Source organism: Tiliqua scincoides, chromosome 6 (assembly GCF_035046505.1).
Source record: "Tiliqua scincoides isolate rTilSci1 chromosome 6, rTilSci1.hap2, whole genome shotgun sequence".
NCBI lineage: Eukaryota > Metazoa > Chordata > Lepidosauria > Squamata > Scincidae > Tiliqua > Tiliqua scincoides.
The window spans coordinates 4,881,661-4,900,477 of NC_089826.1; the positions used below are offsets into that span (position 1 = coordinate 4,881,661).

Consider the following 18,817-nt stretch of genomic DNA (forward strand, 5'->3'; position numbering starts at 1 on the left):
CTGCCTATTTGATGAGGAAATTAATCGGTACTGGATCTTAGTTCCCAGTACTTGGTTTCCTTTCCCAGTTGCTTACATCCTGATGATTGTTATCACTTATTGCTACACCACTTTTTTTTCTTTTGAAGTTCATTTAAAAAAAAATTGTGACAGCAAGATAAATAACAATTTGGAACCTTTCTGTATTGATTCAATTGTACTCTGGGCTGCACAAATTATATTAATGATAATTAGGCTTAAAAATGAAGTACCAAGGGAAGCAAGTCTTGGTTGCAGTTCTGTGTTTCAAATGCCAGGGTCTATTCTAAGGGCTATTTGTATTTGTCTGTGAAATATATTATTAAACTATACTTTGAATGCCAGTGGGCACTACAAAAATAAAATGGCAGAAAAAGAATCCCTTTTCTAAGTGTTATGCTGATATAGAGGACGAAATGTGCAAGAATGTACAACTCCCTTTTTATATGTTCCCAATTGCAGGCAATTCTGTTTTCTTGGCATATTTAAGGAGAGGGCCTCTTTGATCTAAAACAGGGGTGTCAAAAGTTTTTGGCAGGAGGGCCACATCATGTTTTGGGGGACAGGGGAAAAAAGAATTAATTTACATTTAAAATTTGAATAAATTTACATAAATGACTATATTAAAGATGAACTTATATGAATGAATGAAGGTCTTGCAATAGCTCAAGGCCTATAAAAGGCCTTGCACAAAGCAAGGCTGGCCTTTCCTTTGCTGCTGCTACTGCATCACAGACGTGAAACAACAAGCAGTGGAGGAAGCCCTCATCCCACAGCTCACATGAGAGGTCAAACAGTCGCCGCATGCTGAGAGCAGTTGCATTGTGCCAGTGCGGGCTCCAACAAATCTCTGGAGGGCCAGAGGCTCATTGGAGACTGGGGGCTCCCTGAGGGCCACATTGAGAGGCCTTGAGGGCCGCAAGTGGCCCCAGGGCTGGGGTTTGGGCATCCCTGATCTAAAATATACATATTGTGCTTATTAATAGCCCAATACTAACCTGCTCTGGAGCAGGCAGGCTGGGTGGCCTGCCCCACATCCAGATCAGGGCTGGGGCCAAAAGCAGCTCAGTCCGGGACAAGGGGAATCACTTCCCCTACCCTGGGTAATACTGCAGCAGCCCCAACGGGGCTATTCAGATCTGTGCCACCTCAAGAGGTGGCACAGATCCAAGCAGCCTGGAGCTGCCCCTGGCTGCTCAGGAATGGTGATGGGATCTGGCATAAGTGTAGGATCCTGGCCCCACCTCCCACTCAACCCCCACCCACCCACAGGCCGGCCTACTGCCTGCCCCCCCCCGAGCTCAGAGCAGCAGCCCAACCCTATGTGCCTCTTTTCACATATAGAAAGGGCTTCTATGGCACGGGGGTAGGGGTAGGGCAGGGTAAATTGGTGCTCTCTGCCAAATATAGGATGCCATATGAACTGCCTCTATCCACATGCTGTTTGAGGATATTAGGTGCAAAACTAATCTCTTGGAGGCTGCAATCCTATACACACTTATCTGGGATCACACTCCATTGAACTCAATGGACTTAATTCTGAGTAGACATGCCTAGGATGGTGCTATTAATTATCTAATGTCAGAATGTATGGTATTTGTAGAAGAACTTTGGTATACGTGCCTAGATTTTTCTAGGATGAATTATTGAACAGGCTGTCTGATCCGCTGTTTTTGTTTGCCTGTTTTTGTCTGTTCTGTAGGTGAAACAATGAGAATTGCTTCATCCGAGTTTGCTGACGATCCCTGCTCCTCTGTCAAGCGAGGGACCATGGTGCGCGCAGCCCGAGCTCTGCTTTCAGCTGTCACCCGCTTGCTTATCTTGGCTGACATGGCGGACGTCATGAGGCTTTTGTCACACCTCAAAATTGTAAGACACTCCAGTTGTTTTGCTCTTCGTGTGTGTGTGTGTGTCCACAAACATACGTGTGATATGACACAATACAAATAAGGGAAAAGCCATAGAACGTTACAGTTAGAGAAATCAAGCCAAATCACCTCTCTTAAGAGAGTTCTGGGAGAGAGTGCCTGAACTGTTATAACTGAGTCAGGGCCAAATCCTATCCAACATTCCCATGCTGATGCAGCCATGTCAAGAGGGTATGTGCTGCATCCTGCAGTGCAGGGGTAGTCACGGAGGCCTCCACAAGGTAAGAGAACATTTGTTCCCTTACCTTAGGGCTGCTTTGTGGCTGCATGAGCACTAGAAAGTTGAATAGGATTGGGCCCTCACTTCCTCCTCCGCCTTCTATCTCTCTCTCTCTCTCTCTCTCTGTCTCTCTCCATTGACCACGTTTGGTTTGACAGTTATCAGGTTGATGCATCCAAATTCAGGAGGGGGTTGATTTTTGCTGTTAATGAAATATATTGCAAATGGGAGTAATTGTTAACTCCTTCGAAAGCCAAGCATGAGCCCAGGGAGTGTCTCATTTGGATAAATTCAAGTCCCCCTTTCCCTCTGAAGATAATTTCTTGCCCTGTTGACAAACACTTCCATGTTCATTAATGTGTGTTGCCAGCAACTGGATACACCCCCCCCCCCCCAGAAAAGGTGAATTGAACTGCCTTTTAGCAGTGGGTTCCATTACCTGACAATGTACGTTGATGCTGAGGATTTCACATCAGAAATAAAATTGCCCTGTATGCAAAAGAACCCAAAGAAACAAGGGTTTGGTGTAGCAGGTGCAGAGTCAAACCTGCTTTGCAAAAATGCTTTTCAGAGAGGTCCATAATGTACAGAAGCTGTAGACTATTGCCCTCTTGTGGTAGACTCGGAACACTGCAGTCCTTTGAGCGATGGCAATGAAAGTGCAGTACATCCACATGTCAGAACTTTGGTTGGAACTAGAAACAGTGAGTGCTTAATGAATCATCAAAGATAGAAAAATGTAAGAAAGCCACAGAGGAATTACCGAGCAGCAAGTGATTTACTGTGGGCTTGCATTTGGTTCGCTGCTGTCTGCCTTCGTGCCTACAGAGGCATAGAAGAAAATGCTTTGTAATTGGAACTAACCAGGATGGTGATTGATTTTCCCTTTCCTCTTCATAGCTGGCTGCTGCTAATTGAAGTTTGGGGTGGGGAGGGGAGAGGACCACTCTATTAACAGGACCGAGCAGCATATCTTCAGTCTGGTTTTTCTTTTTGATCCATTTTGTCCCCCCTTCTCTGCCCCCCCCCCGACTCTTTGTGCGACATTGCTGTCTGAGTGTTGCTCCTGACACAATGATGCATGGAGACCTTTAGCTTGGAATGAGATCCATGCAGGCCCATTTTAATTCCCCCACAATTCTGGCTTTTAGTGGGAAATGCCAAATCCTTTCCTGCAGGGAAGGCAGCAATCTGTAGCACAGTGCCGTGCTATTTAACTAGCACAGTGCCGTCCTATTCAAAAGTCAGCACATTACCCCATAAAATATGTGCATAGTAAGCAACATGACTCTCGAATATGCGACCACATTTTCACTTGTAAACGAATGCCAGTCCAGTTCAGATGATCTCTTGACACAGCCGACTTTTCAGTTTGTATTTGAATCTTCTTAAACACATGTGTGCTGAAATGCTGGAATGACATGGTGATGTTGATGTTTGAGGAGATGAGGTCTTCATCATTAGTGTCTCCCCCAGTCCTCTTTTTTTTTTTTTTAGCTGGGATATATACAAGACACACACACACACACACACACACACACACACACACACACACACACCCCTTCTCTTTGGTGACACTTTAAATTGGCATAAACTGAAACCTTCACATATCAGCCTAAAGGAAACCAAACATATCTAGCCCTTGCCACTGTGAATTTGGAACTCCCTGGAATGTCTATATCGGTGGTCTTCAACCTTTTTTGTGCCACGAGCCCAATAAATAAATAATGGACTGTCGACCCACTGCTGATCCTGCCTCTCTCCTAGGACCCAATCCACTTGCCTGTTGCCCCCCCCCATTTTGTCCCACCTCTTGAGTCTTCACCCTATGAGATAGCAGCCTGAGTAGGGCTGACCTTAGAAGCTATGGGGCAAGGCGAGAAGAGGCTGTGCAGGACTGCATCAAGAACTCGGTTTTGATAAGGCAATACCATTATAGAATTGGATCCAAGCCCTCTCTTGCATAGGCTTTGAAAAGTTGCTAGAACCCCCCAAATGAAGCTTTTTGACCACATCAGGGTCATGACCCACAGGTTGAAGAACACTGGACTATATTTTGTGACAGTCACGAAAGGAGGAGACTAGGACCTGTTCTCTCTATCACCTACAATGTGGTGGATTTGCCGTGTGGTTAGTGATGCACAAGCTTTCTCAGGCTTCTCCTACCTTTCTTGTTAACTGTGTAGCCGTTGACAGCTGGCACTGATCATGATGATAGCTGCAACGATCTTCAACTTGTCTCGCACAGCCTTTTCTTTCCCATCCCAACTCTGAGCCATTATCCAGATTTTGTGCTGCAGAAGTCTTGTTAGCTGCAATCTTCCTCTTGGTGTGCCTTTCAGTGGCTTCCTGCAAACCCCTATGAAGACAGGTGGCCCAGGTTGGGAAGAGATGGGCTTCAAAGTCTGTGAAGTTTTCATGAAAGGGTTGCGTGCCGACTGCTCTGACTGGAGCAGATGGGAGCTGTGTGTTGCTGCGCACCTTGAAAAATCCAGGCTCCTCCAGAGAAATCCCTAATTAATTATGTAGATGTGTTGCTTAGTAGCCTGCTGGCGGAGCTTACAGAGATGTTGACCCTAAAAGTCCATTTTTTTCCCCCTTCTGGTACTGACAACTACAATAAGCTCCCATGAAATATTTAAATCTACACATCAGGTGCTGTAACAAATGACACAGTGTCCCTTCAGCATTGTTTCTTTAGAGGAATGTACATTTTTGTATTGTACAACCTGCAAGCAGGTTTTCTGTTTTACACCTCCATTCTTATTTCCATGAAAACTTTTGGAAATCCTGTATTATGACTTTTATCCAGAGGCCATCAGTTCATTCTACTGACATAATAACATAATCATAGGCAGGAGGTCTGGTCTAGAGGGTAGAGCCTCCGTTTGCCTGAAGATAACATCCGAAGGTCGCCAGTTCGAGGCCACCGGCACCGTGAACGGCGAGACCTTGAAGCAGCTGACAAGCTGAGCTGAGTTATTCCATCTGCTCTGAGCGTGGGAGAATGGAGGCCAGAATGTGCGGCCAGATCAGAAAGAAACATCTGAATGTTGTGGTTTCTTGAAAGATAGAACCCTTCTTTCAAATTGTAAAAATCCCTACAGGGATTTAATTAGCCTGCCTATGTAAACCGCCTTGAATAAAGTCCAAGGAAAACTCTGAGGACCAAGAAAGGCGGTATAGAAATATCTGTATTATATTATATATTATTATATAATCACTGAGCCCTGCTGGATCAGGCCAGAGCCCCATCTTGTTGAGTTCCCTGTGTCTCACAGTGGCCCACCAGATGTCTCTGGGAGCATACAAGACTACAAGATACCTCCATCGTAATGCCAACTTCCCTTGCATTTGGCATTCAGAGATAAGCTACCTCCAAAACACAGAAGTTGCATGCAGTCATCATAACTTGTAACCTGTAATGGATTTCCCCCCCCCCCCCCATAAATCTGTCATGTCCCCTTTTAAATGCATCTAGGCTGAGAGCTTTCATCTTATGGAACAGAGGTCTACATACTAATTCATGGGCTAGGTAAAGAAATGTTTTCTTTTGTCTTTTCTAAATCTCTTGCCAGTTAGTTTTGGTGGATCTTCCTGGTTCTGATGTTTGTGAAAGGGAAAAGGACTTCCCTCTATCCATCCCGTGCAATGTCTCAATTGTATCCTCCTTCAGGTGCCTTCTTTCTTGACTGAAGACATTTTCGTAACTATCCAATAAGCAGGTTTAATAGCCCTCCCTCCTCCCCAAGAAGGTCCTGACATTAATTGAAAAGGCACAAAAGCGGGTCTGCAATAGAAAACGTGAACAAATTCATTTGCATGAGAATGGAAGCGATAGTAGTCTTTTAAATGTTAGGATTGTAGCAATTTTCATGTCAGAAAATTATTGAGCATTTCTGTGGCAGAGGAAAAGCAGCAGGAACAAACTGCATGATGATGAGATTCTGGTTTTCGTGATAATTTTCTTAACTGACATGGCAATCAGCGAGGTTTTACTTGCACTTCTTTCAACTGGAAACGAATGAGTTGATACTACGATTTGGTAATTAGGCTGCCGCAGCAAAGAGCAGCATGTACCTTTTGAGCATATCAAATGTTATCTACAGGCACTGATTCAGTTACATATGTTGGTTGGGTGATTTAGGGCATTTTTGACTGCTTATCTATTAAAAAAAAATAGACAGAGCAAATGTTAAGCTCCCCCTCAAAGAATTACTGTGGCATCCCTGTAAGTGTGTCACCACCTTGACCCTGCCCCAGTGCAAGAAGCAGAGGTGGAAAAATGGCAGCCTTTAATTGCCTGCCTGTGCTTTCTGGGGGGGTGGGTGGGTGGGCGAGCTGCGTGCTGTTACTGGGGCTTGCTCTTTTGTGCAGTTCACCCTTTGCTGCCAACTGCCTACCCTCCCGTGTTATAGGGAGGCAGGAGGTCTGGTCTAGAGGGTAGAGCCTCCGTCTGCCTGAAGATAACATCCACAAGGTCGCCGGTTCGAGGCCACCCGGCACCGTGCGACCTTGAAGCAGCTGACAAGCTGAGCCGAGCTATCCCATCTGCTCTGAGCGTGGGAGGATGGAGGCCAGAATGTGAAGCCAAATCGGAACGAAACACCTGAATGTAGTAGTTCTTGAAAGAAAGAACCTTCTTTCAAATTGTAAAAATCCCTATTTAATAAGGGATTTAAATAAAGCCTGCCTATGTAAACCGCCTTGAATAAAGTCTTGAATAAAGACCAAGAAAGGCGGTATATAAATACCTGTATTATTATTATTATTATTATTATTATTATTATTATTATTATTATTATTATTATTATTATTATTATTATAGCCTGAGATTAGCTGGTTGCTGGCTTTCTGGGGCCAGGTAGGATTTTCTTGCTGTTAGCAGGTGCTACCAGTTTTTTTCTCCTACCCCAGCCTGGTCGTGGGTTCAGGTTAGGATTCAATTTAATTCATGCAGGTTGCAATGTTTGGTTTTGGTCACTTTTGCATGTATCATGCAGGTAGGGTATGTAGAATTATCGTATTGGCATCCATGCTTAGGTGAGCAAAGTCAAGGGAAATGTAAGCACTGCTTATACGCAATTCCCACTGGGTCAGTGAGGCTGACTGGCAGTTCCCTTGGCTAGATAAGCTAGATCCTACCCTGGAGTTTGGCTGTGGAGGGGGGGCCATTGAAGCTATCCTGCTGCCGTGACCCTTTGGGGTTGTGGGGATAAACTTTGCCTGAGTTTGGCTTGGAGTCAGATGGTTATGCCCCCTGTACAAGGGGATAACTTTAGCTCTTCCCCAGTCTTAGTTCCCACACGATGGGTGGTTTAGCTTAATTCCTTTTAATAAGGTGGCCCTAATATCCAAGTCAGTGTCTCACATGCTTACCTGTGGTGGGGGGGGGGCGGTAACATGTTAATATGCAGGAAAAGGAGAGGCAGTGTATATGGTGCAATTTGACCTATACTGAACAAGTGAAAGGGGAGAAAACCCTTTAGAAAAGACACTTATAAATGCAGAGTACACTCAATTAGCAATGACAGCTGTTTGGGATGGACAGGTATTTCAAAATCCTGGACACCTGCATCATTTCTGGACACACACACACACACACACACACACACACACACACACACACACACACACACACACACACACACACACACACACACACACACACACAGAGAGAGAGAGAGAGAGAGAAAGAGAGAGAGAGAGAGACTATTAATACATGGACTCTAATACTTAATGATATAATTTACTACTAATAGAAGTGGTGATGACCACTTGTTTTTAGACATCTTTTAAAATGCAACCTTTCTCAAACTGTGGGTTGGAACTCACTAAGTGGGTCATGAGTCAGTCTCAGATAGGATAAGATACCGATGGCACTGCGGCCACCAATACTGGCCTCTTCTTGGCCTTGACACCCGGCTCCCCAACCTGATCTCTGCCCCTTTCCTCCTCTCCCTTCCTCCTTTCTGCCACCCCCACTCATCCTTTGCCCCAGTGACTTACCAGCCCTTGGGCCGTTCAGGAGTCCAACGGTGCACAGCCATGGCTACTCACTGTTTGCAGGCCAGCTGCACAGAACTGTGGGTTGTGTTCTGTGACCACCCTAAAGCGTGGTGCGCCATCAGAACATGGGTTCTGATGGTGCAGCAGAGCCATACGATCAAGCCATTTGTTGGTGACATATCTGCTGTTCTAAGAAACACTCATTTCGTCAACCTTGAATTTTTTGTTTCGTGTGACGTTAACCACTGAAAGAGCACTGCTCCATGTGCACTGTAAAATCAGTGACATCCCCTCATTCTGCTCCTAACCAATGCGTGCGATAATTTTTCCATAAAGATTTTTGCAGCAGCGTTGGTATATTCTGCCCTTAAAATGTACCACGGCTTCAGTTAATTCCTGGGCTGCCAGGAAGCCAACCTATGAGCACTTCTTGTTAAATTGGATCCCTAAATATATAATATTCCTGAGTTGTTCTGTTATTAATCTTTCACTTATAGGCCCTCAGACACTTCCTAAGTGCGGTGATTTTCATTTTAAGGAAAGAGCTATTCATTTAAGCAAAAACGAGCCCAAATCTCCAAATCCTGTTTTCAATGATGGAGAAATGAAGGCCTTAGTGCTGACACTTGATAGGGAGCACCTGCTACAGCAGCTGGGAAGTATTGAGGGCCTTGAAGATCCATTTTGTTGACATAAAAATTAAAGCAAGAAATCCAAATGTATCCCTGTAGGATTATTTTCTCAAAAACTTGTCTTAACTGCTGGTTGTCTTCCTTGATAGAAAGAGTTTTCCTTCTAGGATTACTGTGGACTTACTTGGAATTCTATGCTAGTATTTTAAACTAAAATTAAGTCTATCGATCCAATCAAAGGCTGCGTTAAATGTATAAAAGTAAAAATAAAACACATCAAGCTTTTTTTTAAGACTTTGGACATATATTTTAATCAAATGATCTACAACAAAGTACTGAATTGATAGATTTTCCTTTTGGAAAATGCTGCCTCTTCTGGTCTACTCATGTTTTTGCTACTTTTCTTCATCTCCTAATTTGGTGATTAGAGAAAATCAGAAGTCCCTGTTGAAAGGTATACGGCCTCCCCACAATTCAGAAGACCTCCTGGGCATGACCTCCAGTTGCGGTGGGTCAAATCTGCGGATCCGGAATCTACAGATAATGATGACCCATGATGCTTGTAGAAGTGAGACAGGAGTTGGCACTGACAATTCTGAGTTTCATTCAAACATTTCTGCTGGAATTTCTTCTTTATCTGGTGCTTTCAGGGCGGGGTCTAGGGAAGCAATCTGGCAATTAGACTTCTAACCTTACATTCTGAAACAGATGACCAAAAAACAGCTCTGGAAAAACTGAAGACAAAAGAGGTTTCATTGACCTGAATTTTATGATTATTGGAGAGTTTACTGAAACATCTCTCCCCATTTTGCTGCTCACCTCTATGCACCTACAGAGAATTTGGCTTCATGTTATCCATAAGATAATAAGACCCCAAGCTGCTGAATTTTGTTCTGTTACAGCTAACCCTAAATCAGGTGTTTTGCCAGGTAATTTAAGTGTCAGTTGAAGACATGCAGTGAATCTCACCAGGGAAGTGTTTATAGGAATCACAACTGAGAATACTGTCTTTTCCCATAGCGGACAGCAGAATACTGTATGGCAGTGGTTCCCAACCTTTTTTGAGGCCCTAGAAATCACTGCCTGATTCATAAATGCCAATGGGTGTGGCTATAATGATGATTGGGCAGCAGTGCTCCCTCCCTGAGTACCAGCTTGTTTAACCCTTGATGCACATAGCCTAATCTGCCTGGTCAGTTTTGCGGCTCAACAAAAATTGGGTCACAATTCATTGGTGGGTCCATGACCCACACTTTGAGAACCGCTGCTGTATAGTATTCAAAATCAATTTCAGTACTTCTTCTTTACCTGTTGGAATGGAATATCCTAACAAGCGATATATATTTTTGGAGTAAATTGGATGTTAGTTATTCTTTTTGTCTACTCAATTGGATAAGTGGTCTTTGTTGAAAAACAGCCTATTTTTTTGTTTTTGGAACAGTAATGTTATGTAGTAGCAATGAGACCCTCTGTCTAAACATGTACACTATATAGAATTTGTTTGTTGCAATGCTTGTACAGTTTTCTCTCTCTCTCTCTCTCTCTCTCTCTCTCTCTCTCTCGTTGGCAACTAAGCCGGTTCACTTTCCTAAAGGACATGTTTCAATTTCTCACTCCTTGCTTCAATTTCTTGAACTTTCTGATCCATCCTTTCTCCTTATCTAATCCCTAGTTCATTTTCTTGGTTTGGTTTAGCTTTTCTTTCTCATTTGAGATGGTTGTTTGCCTTTGTCACTCCAGAAAATTCACTAAACAGAATGTTTAAAAAGCAAAGCATAACACTTTGCTAAGTCCTCTGGTGACAATTCTCTCCGTAATAGGCCTGTCTTTGTCCCTCCTTAGGCCTCCTTTGTTTCCCACCTTTCTTTGTCCTGCATTTCAGTCAGCTGTGTGACTGTCTACTTTTTCCTCCATTTAAAGCTGCTCCATCCATTTAAATATCAATATCTGGCTCAAGTTCCTCTAGCAAGTCAGTGGGAGGAGGCTGTAAATTTGTGGCTGCTGGCTCAATTCCTGTCTCCGTCATGGTGCCAGGATCCTCTTAGAAGGCTAATTGTTGCTCAGACTTGTTTTCTATCTGAACAAGAGTAATTGACTGGTTTGAAGACAATCTGTGCCAAGATGATGCCAAATTCTCTCCTTTTAGCTCTAAGGGACCTTCAAATGCAGTTCTCTGTGCTCTGAATTTCCCTCACCTGTATGTTGTTGCCATACTGATTTTAATTCATCAGAGTGCCTTAGGAATCAGGGATAGGTTATCCCAGAAGAACATCAGTTGCTACTTGATCGTTGCTTGATTTGAAGCTAATGGTACGTAATCAGAACCAGTGGTTCCCAACCTGTGGTCCGGGGACTACAGGTGGTCCGTGGGACCCTGAGAAAACGTCCGGGAGGTCTCGGGGAAAAAAGATTACAACCTTTGATCACTTCCAGTGTCTCACCAAGTCAGCGCTCCCCACGGACCACTGAAGCATTGGCTGTGGCTGTAGGTAGTCCATTCTCCACCTTCTCTGGTGGTCCAGCGCTTGCTGAAGTGCCACCTGCAAGAGGGTCTGTTCTCCACCCTTTCTGGTACTCTGTGGAGGAGCAGTCACTTGGTGAGATGCTTCCTCATGGACCACCAGAGAGGGTGGAGAATGGATCCCGTGCAGATGGCATTTCCAGTGTCTCGCTGAGCATTCCACCATGGGCTACCAAATTGAATTGTATGTGTGTTTTTGGTGAGGATGGGGGAGTTGCATGTGGTCCACAACAATTCCAGTGTTTGCCTCAGTGGTCCATGGGCTCCTAAACGTTGGGAGGTTGGGAACCACTGATCTAAACTCTGTGTGTGTGGGGGGGAGGGGGCGGGGGGGAGCATATTTTTGACACGTTAAACCTTTCCAAAGTCCGTGCTTCATAGTTGACAATTAAATTAAAAGTAACAACAATAATAAATATATAAGCTTTATAACAAAATACTGGTAATTAGAGTGAGTTGAAGCATCAGGGGACACTTGGACAGTTCAGGGTCTCAGCTCAGAACTTCTACAGGGGGAGTGCCTGGGCAGGAGGTCTGGTCTAGAGGGTAGAGCCTCCGTCTGCCTGAAGATAACATCCACAAGGTCGCCAGTTCGAGGCCACCGGCACCGTGCGACCTTGAAGCAGCTGGCAAGCTGCAGCTGAGCTGTTCCATCTGCTCTGAGCGTGGGAGGATGGAGGCCAGAATGTGAAGCCAGATCGGAATGAAACACCTGAATGTAGTGGTTCTTGAAAGAGAGAACCTTCTTTCAATTGTAAAAATCCCTATTTAATAAGGGATTTAAATAAAAGCCTGCCTATGTAAACCGCCTTGAATAAAGTCTTGAATAAAGACCAGAAAGTGGGTATATAAATACCTGTTGTTGTTGTTGTTGTTGTTATCTGGTGTCTCTGACTTTTCCCAGCCTCACATGACTAACGCACTTTCCATCAGTGGTATTCAGTGTTGTAAATGGGGTCTGGTAACAAACATTTTACCTATTTTTGTGATGAAAATATGTGTGATGTGTGACAAGGCACATGACAGACTAGAATGACCTGGAGTTTTCAATTCCTAGAAGTGGGAGTTTCTCAATTTTGTTTGACAGAACTCTGATGGGTCTGTGGGAGGGAAGGTTTTGTGCAAGACGGAACGAGATTGTTGAGATGCTCTTTCACTGTTGTCACGTTCCCCAGCTTTTATATTCAATCCATCCTGAGTTAGTAATTTGTCGTGACTGTTTATTCTTTGGCAGCGCTGATGTGGTGTGCAGCTCAGAGCTTCTTTTCTTTTGACAGCAAATCTGAGCAGCTCTGGTGGGCGTTTTTTCCTGTCTGGTTGTCGTCTGCTGTTTGTGAAAAGTTAGTTTTCGGAACAGTTTGGGTAGAAAGAAGCACACTTGTTAGAAACTGGAGTTTTGGAATCATCCTTGTTTCGCAGCTGCTGTTTTTTGTTTTGAGCCAGCCAGTGTTGTGTTGTGCTCTTGTGTTGGAAGTCTGAGAATGATGCCACATATGACTCAGGAAAAAAACAGCTTTATTGCTGCATGCTTCCTCAGTTCCATGCACCCATTGAAACAAACATGGGTACCCATTTCATATATTGAGGTACAAGCTGGTGCATGCCGAGTCCCGAAGCCAAAGAACAACAAACCCATATTTAGTTTTCACATGAAATCCACATCAGGGCTACGTTTGCGTCTCCTCTTATCAAGCATTACATTTTTCAGTGGAGCCAGGATCTGGCCACAGAATCCTGCTCCCACTCCATTATGCAGTGGGAGCATGTTTGCCTTGCAGTAGCATCATGTTAGGCAAGAACAGCTAGTCATGCACATTTTTGGGTGCTTCACATGATGGGGTGGGGCTTGCAGATAGCTACCACAGCTTGAGCCTTCGTTCCCTCAGTGTGTCACATGCTTGGTCTCTCCTCACCTTCCCGTGGGGCAGTCTGAGATTAGCTGATTGTCTTTTGGAGCTGGGTAGCTCATCCAATTGGCCTTGTGGGGTGGTTTTCTCATCTACTCCAGACTGTTGTTTTTGACTTGTGTTTTTTCTCTTAGCTAGGGTGGTTCACATCTTTCAGCTCCGGTTTTGGCCAGGATTGAGTAGGGTTTGGTGTGCATTCTGATGTAAGCAGGATCAGTGGATCGACCAGTTCCAATCCCTTGATGCTATCTGGCTCAGGGAGGCTGGCTGGCAGATCCTCGGAATTGGACTGCAAAGTTGACATAAAATGTTTTCTGGCTTGAGAGAGGCTTCCTCGACCCTTGGCACAGATAAGCTTGGGGTTGTCAGTGGATGTCCTGTAGCTTGGAGTCATGGTTGGAACACTCAGAAGGGGAATTGGCAATGCTTTTTATCTCATCTGGTTTGGATGCCCACACTAGAGAGGGGAGGCGTGTGAGACAAATCTTGCGACTGAAATATGAATTACGATTTGCTTTATGCAATGAACATGGCCAAGTTTTATTCCAGATCACTTATCTTGCATGTTTATTGGGGTGTGAAAAGCATAATTACTTTTTCTATTTGGAAAGTGTGTTTTTTATAATCGCTTAGAAACGACATCTTGCATATAAGTAGTCTTATATAAGACTTAGAAGATTTATATACAAGTCTTATAAGAGTTCTACTGTTTCAGCACTAGCTCCCGGAAAGGCTTCCCAAGTTACACTTTAGGAGAATTTAAATTCCTCTTCGAATCCAAGGCCTTGCTTTAGGTGTGTTCTAAATGCTGCATCACTTAGCAGCTAAGGGATTGGTTCAAATCTTGCCTCCGCTGTGAACTAGCCACCCTTAGGCACGCCATCCCACCTCAGCCCCCCGTCTTTCATTTGGGGATAAAGTACTTACCCTCAAGTGTGTTAACGTATTAACGTACTGTAATACATGTGCTTTGCACACTCAACAGGTGTTCTACAAGTAATTAAGATGATCATTGCTATTATTATTATTATTAAATGCAGGTTTGAAAATCATCATGCCTGGATTTAAGTCTATTTCTCTCTTGCTTTGTCTTATATTACAGGTAGAAGAAGCACTCGAAGCTGTGAAGAATGCCACAAACGAGCAAGACCTTGCAAACCGTTTCAAAGAGTTTGGAAAAGAGATGGTGAAACTTAACTACGTCGCTGCTAGAAGACAACAGGTAGCTATTCCATAAGCTAGAATGGAGCCAAGATACTCCCCTCTGTTTTATTTATTTTTAGGCAATGAAAAGAGGGAAACAATTTTTTTGAAGGAACATTGAACTCTCTTGTGGCCGTGGTTCTCCTGGCACTGATTGGGCACAGCCAACCTCCCCTCCTCTGTCATGCCCTTTCAGGTTCCTACATCATTGCTAAGAAGAGAAGATGATGGGAAATGGTATCCAGGGTTGGCCTATCCATATGGCTAACTGAAGCCATCACCTTAGGCAGCAGATTGGGGGGGGGGGCACTCATCTTTGTCTGTTCATGCCCACTGTTCCACCTCCTCCTTCCATTCCTTGATTTGGAAAAAAAAGGAGTACAGAAAGGAAGATGAGAAGCGTGTGGAGCTAAAATATTAGAACAGGGGTCTCTAAACTTTTAGGCAAGAGGGGCACATCAAATGTCTGGCATGGTGTAGAGGGCTGGAAAAATAAATAAATTTTAAATATAAAATTTAAATAAATACATTAGAGAGCCTCAGAAAGCCTACAGGAAAACCAGGAAGTGATGTTTTTAGGCCTTTAGAAGGAGGTCTGGTCTAGAGGGTAGAGCCTCCGTTTGCCTGAAGATAACATCCGAAGGTCGCCAGTTCGAGGCCACCGGCACTGTGAACAGCGAGACCTTGAAGCAGCTGACAAGCTGCAGCCAAGCTATTCCATCTGCTCTGAGCGTGGGAGGATGGAGGCCAGAATGTGAAGCCAGATCGGAATGAAACACCTGAATGTTGTGGTTCTTGAAAGATAGAACCTTCTTTCAATTGTAAAAATCCCTAAGTGGATTTAGAACAGCCTGCCTTTGTAAACCGCCTTGAATAAAGTCTGAGGAGAAATCTGAGGACCGAGAGAGGCAGTATATAAATACCTGTATTATTATTATTGTTATTGTTATTTTTATTAGAAGGGATTCTGAGGGGAGACGAATGGCCTCCCTGATGCTCAGAACACCCCCGGACACATCTGGAGCACAGTTCTGGTCATTTTTGGTTGAACGGGGCAGAGGCTTACAGGGTACCAGAGGCTGGCCGTGGGCAAGATAGAGGCTTGTCATGGGCCACATCTGGTCCCTGGGCCGGGGTTTGGAAACTCCTGCATTAGAGAGTGCGAGGAACAGAGGCTGGCACATCACGTGGCAAGGAGGGCAGCTTTTGGCATACCGCTTCAGGTGTGAGGGGGTCTTGAGCTGAGCCTTTTGGTGCCAGTGGCATCTCTTGGCAGGGCAGAGAGAAATTCAGGCTGTCCAGATGGAGAAGTCAGTTGAGGGGGGTAAGAGGGGTCGGACTTACCTGAACATCCTGGCCGCTGCACAGGACTGGCCTTAGATAGGGGTTTGGGGTGCAGCAGCCACTGCTCTGTCTCATCCTGTCCCATGCCACCCTGTTCCCTGTCCCTTTTTGCTGACGGGGTTGTGCTGGCAGCTGGCCTGTGGTGCAGTGTGCGTGCACCATACTCGGTGGTGTGTGGCTTTCTGGCTGTTGCACCAGTGTCCATGCAGCTGCCATGATGAGGAACTCTGGGCAACATGAAGCAGATTTTACGCAACACCCCACCCCTGGTGGGTATATCTCCCTGCTTGGTTTGATTTCAGCAAACTCAGTTATTTTCCAAAAACATCAGCCAAAGATGTTTTTTGAGCATAAATCCGGGAATCTCATTGTTCTCTTGATGGTGTTGTCACCCCCTAATCACCTCCTCTCCACCTCTGCCTGGGATGTTGCAGTTGCAGTGTGCTAGTCAACCAAGGGAGAGTGCAAAGGAGGGGGAGAGGGACCTTACTACCACAACTGTCCCTGCTCTGCAGCTAGGTACATTTGACATAAGAACATAAGAACAGCCCCACTGGATCAGGCCTTAGGCCCATCTAGTCCAGCTTCCTGTATATCACAGCGGCCCACCAAATGCCCCAGGGAGCACACCAGATAACAAGAGACCTGCAAGGCCTCCTGGGAATTGTAGTTAAGAACATAAGAACAGCCCCACTGTATCAGGCCATAGGCCCATCTAGTCCAGCTTCCTGTATCTCACAGCGGCCCACCAAATGCCCCAGGGAGCACACCAGATAACAAGAGACCTGCAAGGCCTCCTGGGAATTGTAGTTAAGAACATAAGAACAGCCCCACTGGATCAGGCCATAGGCCCATCTAGTCCAGCTTCCTGTATCTCACAGCGGCCCACCAAATGCCCCAGGGAGCACACCAGATAACAAGAGACCTGCAAGGCCTCCTGGGAATTGTAGTTTAGAACATAAGAACAGCCCCACTGGATCAGGCCTTAGGCCCATCTAGTCCAGCTTCCTGTATATCACAGCGGCCCACCAAATGCCCCAGGGAGCACACTAGATAACAAGAGACCTGCAAGGCTTCCTGGGAATTGTAGTTAAGAACATAAGAACAGCCCCACTGGATCAGGCCATAGGCCCATCTAGTCCAGCTTCCTGTATCTCACAGCGGCCCACCAAATGCCCCAGGGAGCACACCAGATAACAAGAGACCTGCAAGGCCTCCTGGGAATTGTAGTTAAGAACATAAGAACAGCCCCACTGGATCAAGCCATAGGCCCACCTAGTCCAGCTTCCTGTATATCACAGCGGCCCACCAAATGCCCCAGGGAGCACACCAGATAACAAGAGACCTGCAAGGCTTCCTGGGAATTGTAGTTAAGAACATAAGAACAGCCCCACTGGATCAGGCCATAGGCCCATCTAGTCCAGCTTCCTGTATCTCACAGCGGCCCACCAAATGCCCCAGGGAGCACACCAGATAACAAGAGACCTGCAAGGCTTCCTGGGAATTGTAGTTAAGAACATAAGAACAGCCCCACTGGATCAGGCCATAGGCCCATCTAGTCCAGCTTCCTGTATCTCACAGCGGCCCACCAAATGCCCCAGGGAGCACACCAGATAACAAGAGACCTCATCCTGGTGCCCTCCCTTGCATCTGGCATTCTGACATAACCCATTTCTAAAATCAGGAGGTTGCGCATACACATCACGGCTTGTACCCCATAATGGATTTTTCCTCCAGAAACTTGTCCAATCCCCTTTTAAAGGCATCTAGGCTAGATGCCATCACCACATCCTGTGGCAAGGAGTTCCACAGGCTGACCACACGCTGAGTAAAGAAATATTTTCTTTTGTCTGTCCTAACCCGCCCAACACTCAATTTGGAAGAAGGGCTGGAAGCATTGGGACAAAAATGGGTGTCCTCTAGTGCAGGTTACAATCTGAGCTAGAGAGGAAAAAATCCCTGTGCTAGGGAAAGCAATCAAAGCTCATATTCTGTGCCTGGAAGTTACACACCTTGGAGAACCCCACTTCATGTGTGGAAGTACACCTGTCTGTAGCTCTTATCTTTCTGTTTACAGTCATGTACTCTGCTAGTTTCTGGATGATGTCCCCAAATTATTCAGTCCCATGCAGAGAACTAAACTACCCTGAGGGTGAATCCAATCTTCTGTATAATTTTGTCTTGGAAGGAGGGTTGCTTTTTCCCCCTGCAGATACAGGGTCATTTTTAAAGGCAAATTTAATACAGTGATTTAATACAGTGGAAGGTTTCTATCTAAAGGGAATTTTGATCTATTCATTTAGAGTGGAATTTTGAGTTGTTCTGTTGGAGGTTGCTGCTGCTGTGAACAGTTTTATTTCCTTCTTTAAAGCAGTGGCGTTATTTGTAAGGAATCAGAGCCCTCTGAATGTTCTTAAATCAAATTTTAAACTATTCAGGGCTTCCTTCTCAAATTGGGTATAGAATGCGTTGCTGTCAGTGGAAGAAAGTAAGGGCTTGCCCTTCTGAAAATTAGGCCATGCAATTACAAAAGCTCTTAACAAATTTGTGCAAGGATTGGGTATAGAAAAGCTCTCTTCCTGCAAAGATCCCTATTTGGTAGGCTGCTGAGAAAATGAAGATCTTTCCTGTTCCTAATGAGGACCGGACTTATGTGTCCACAATAGCGTTGCTAATCTTGGGAGGCCTTACAAAAGATGACTCACTCTGTCCAGTAAAAAAAAAGGTTTAAAAAAAAATGCAAGCGTCATAATCAAACACGGTTCAAGGTGGTGCTATCTTTGTTCCTAGATTCTGCAATGCTTAAAGTAGTAGCCATAGACAAAGTAGACAAGGTGCTCTTGTCAAGTCCAATTCTGTTGGTGAATGTTGCCCAAGATTTTGAGTGCACATCCAATTAATAGGGAATCCTTACTTTTGTCACCTCATCATTTGCCTTTTTGATTCCAGCAAGGTTTTATGTTTCTGGTGGAACACTTGCTTAGGACCTTTCCCCCCTTCCCCCCCAAAAAAATCCATATCTTAGTGCTGGTTCA

At 44.9% G+C, this 18,817-nt stretch overlaps 1 protein-coding gene across 1 annotated transcript in view; it reads left to right on the top strand.

Moving 5' to 3' along the window:
- CTNNA2 (catenin alpha 2) overlaps positions 1-18,817 on the top strand; it is a 459,234-nt gene that overhangs the window by 72,509 nt on the left and 367,908 nt on the right. Inside the window, exons 3-4 of the mRNA XM_066632254.1 lie at positions 1,721-1,887; positions 14,338-14,457. Of these exons, the coding sequence (XP_066488351.1) occupies positions 1,721-1,887; positions 14,338-14,457 (287 nt within the window). The remainder of the gene's footprint in view (positions 1-1,720; positions 1,888-14,337; positions 14,458-18,817) is intronic.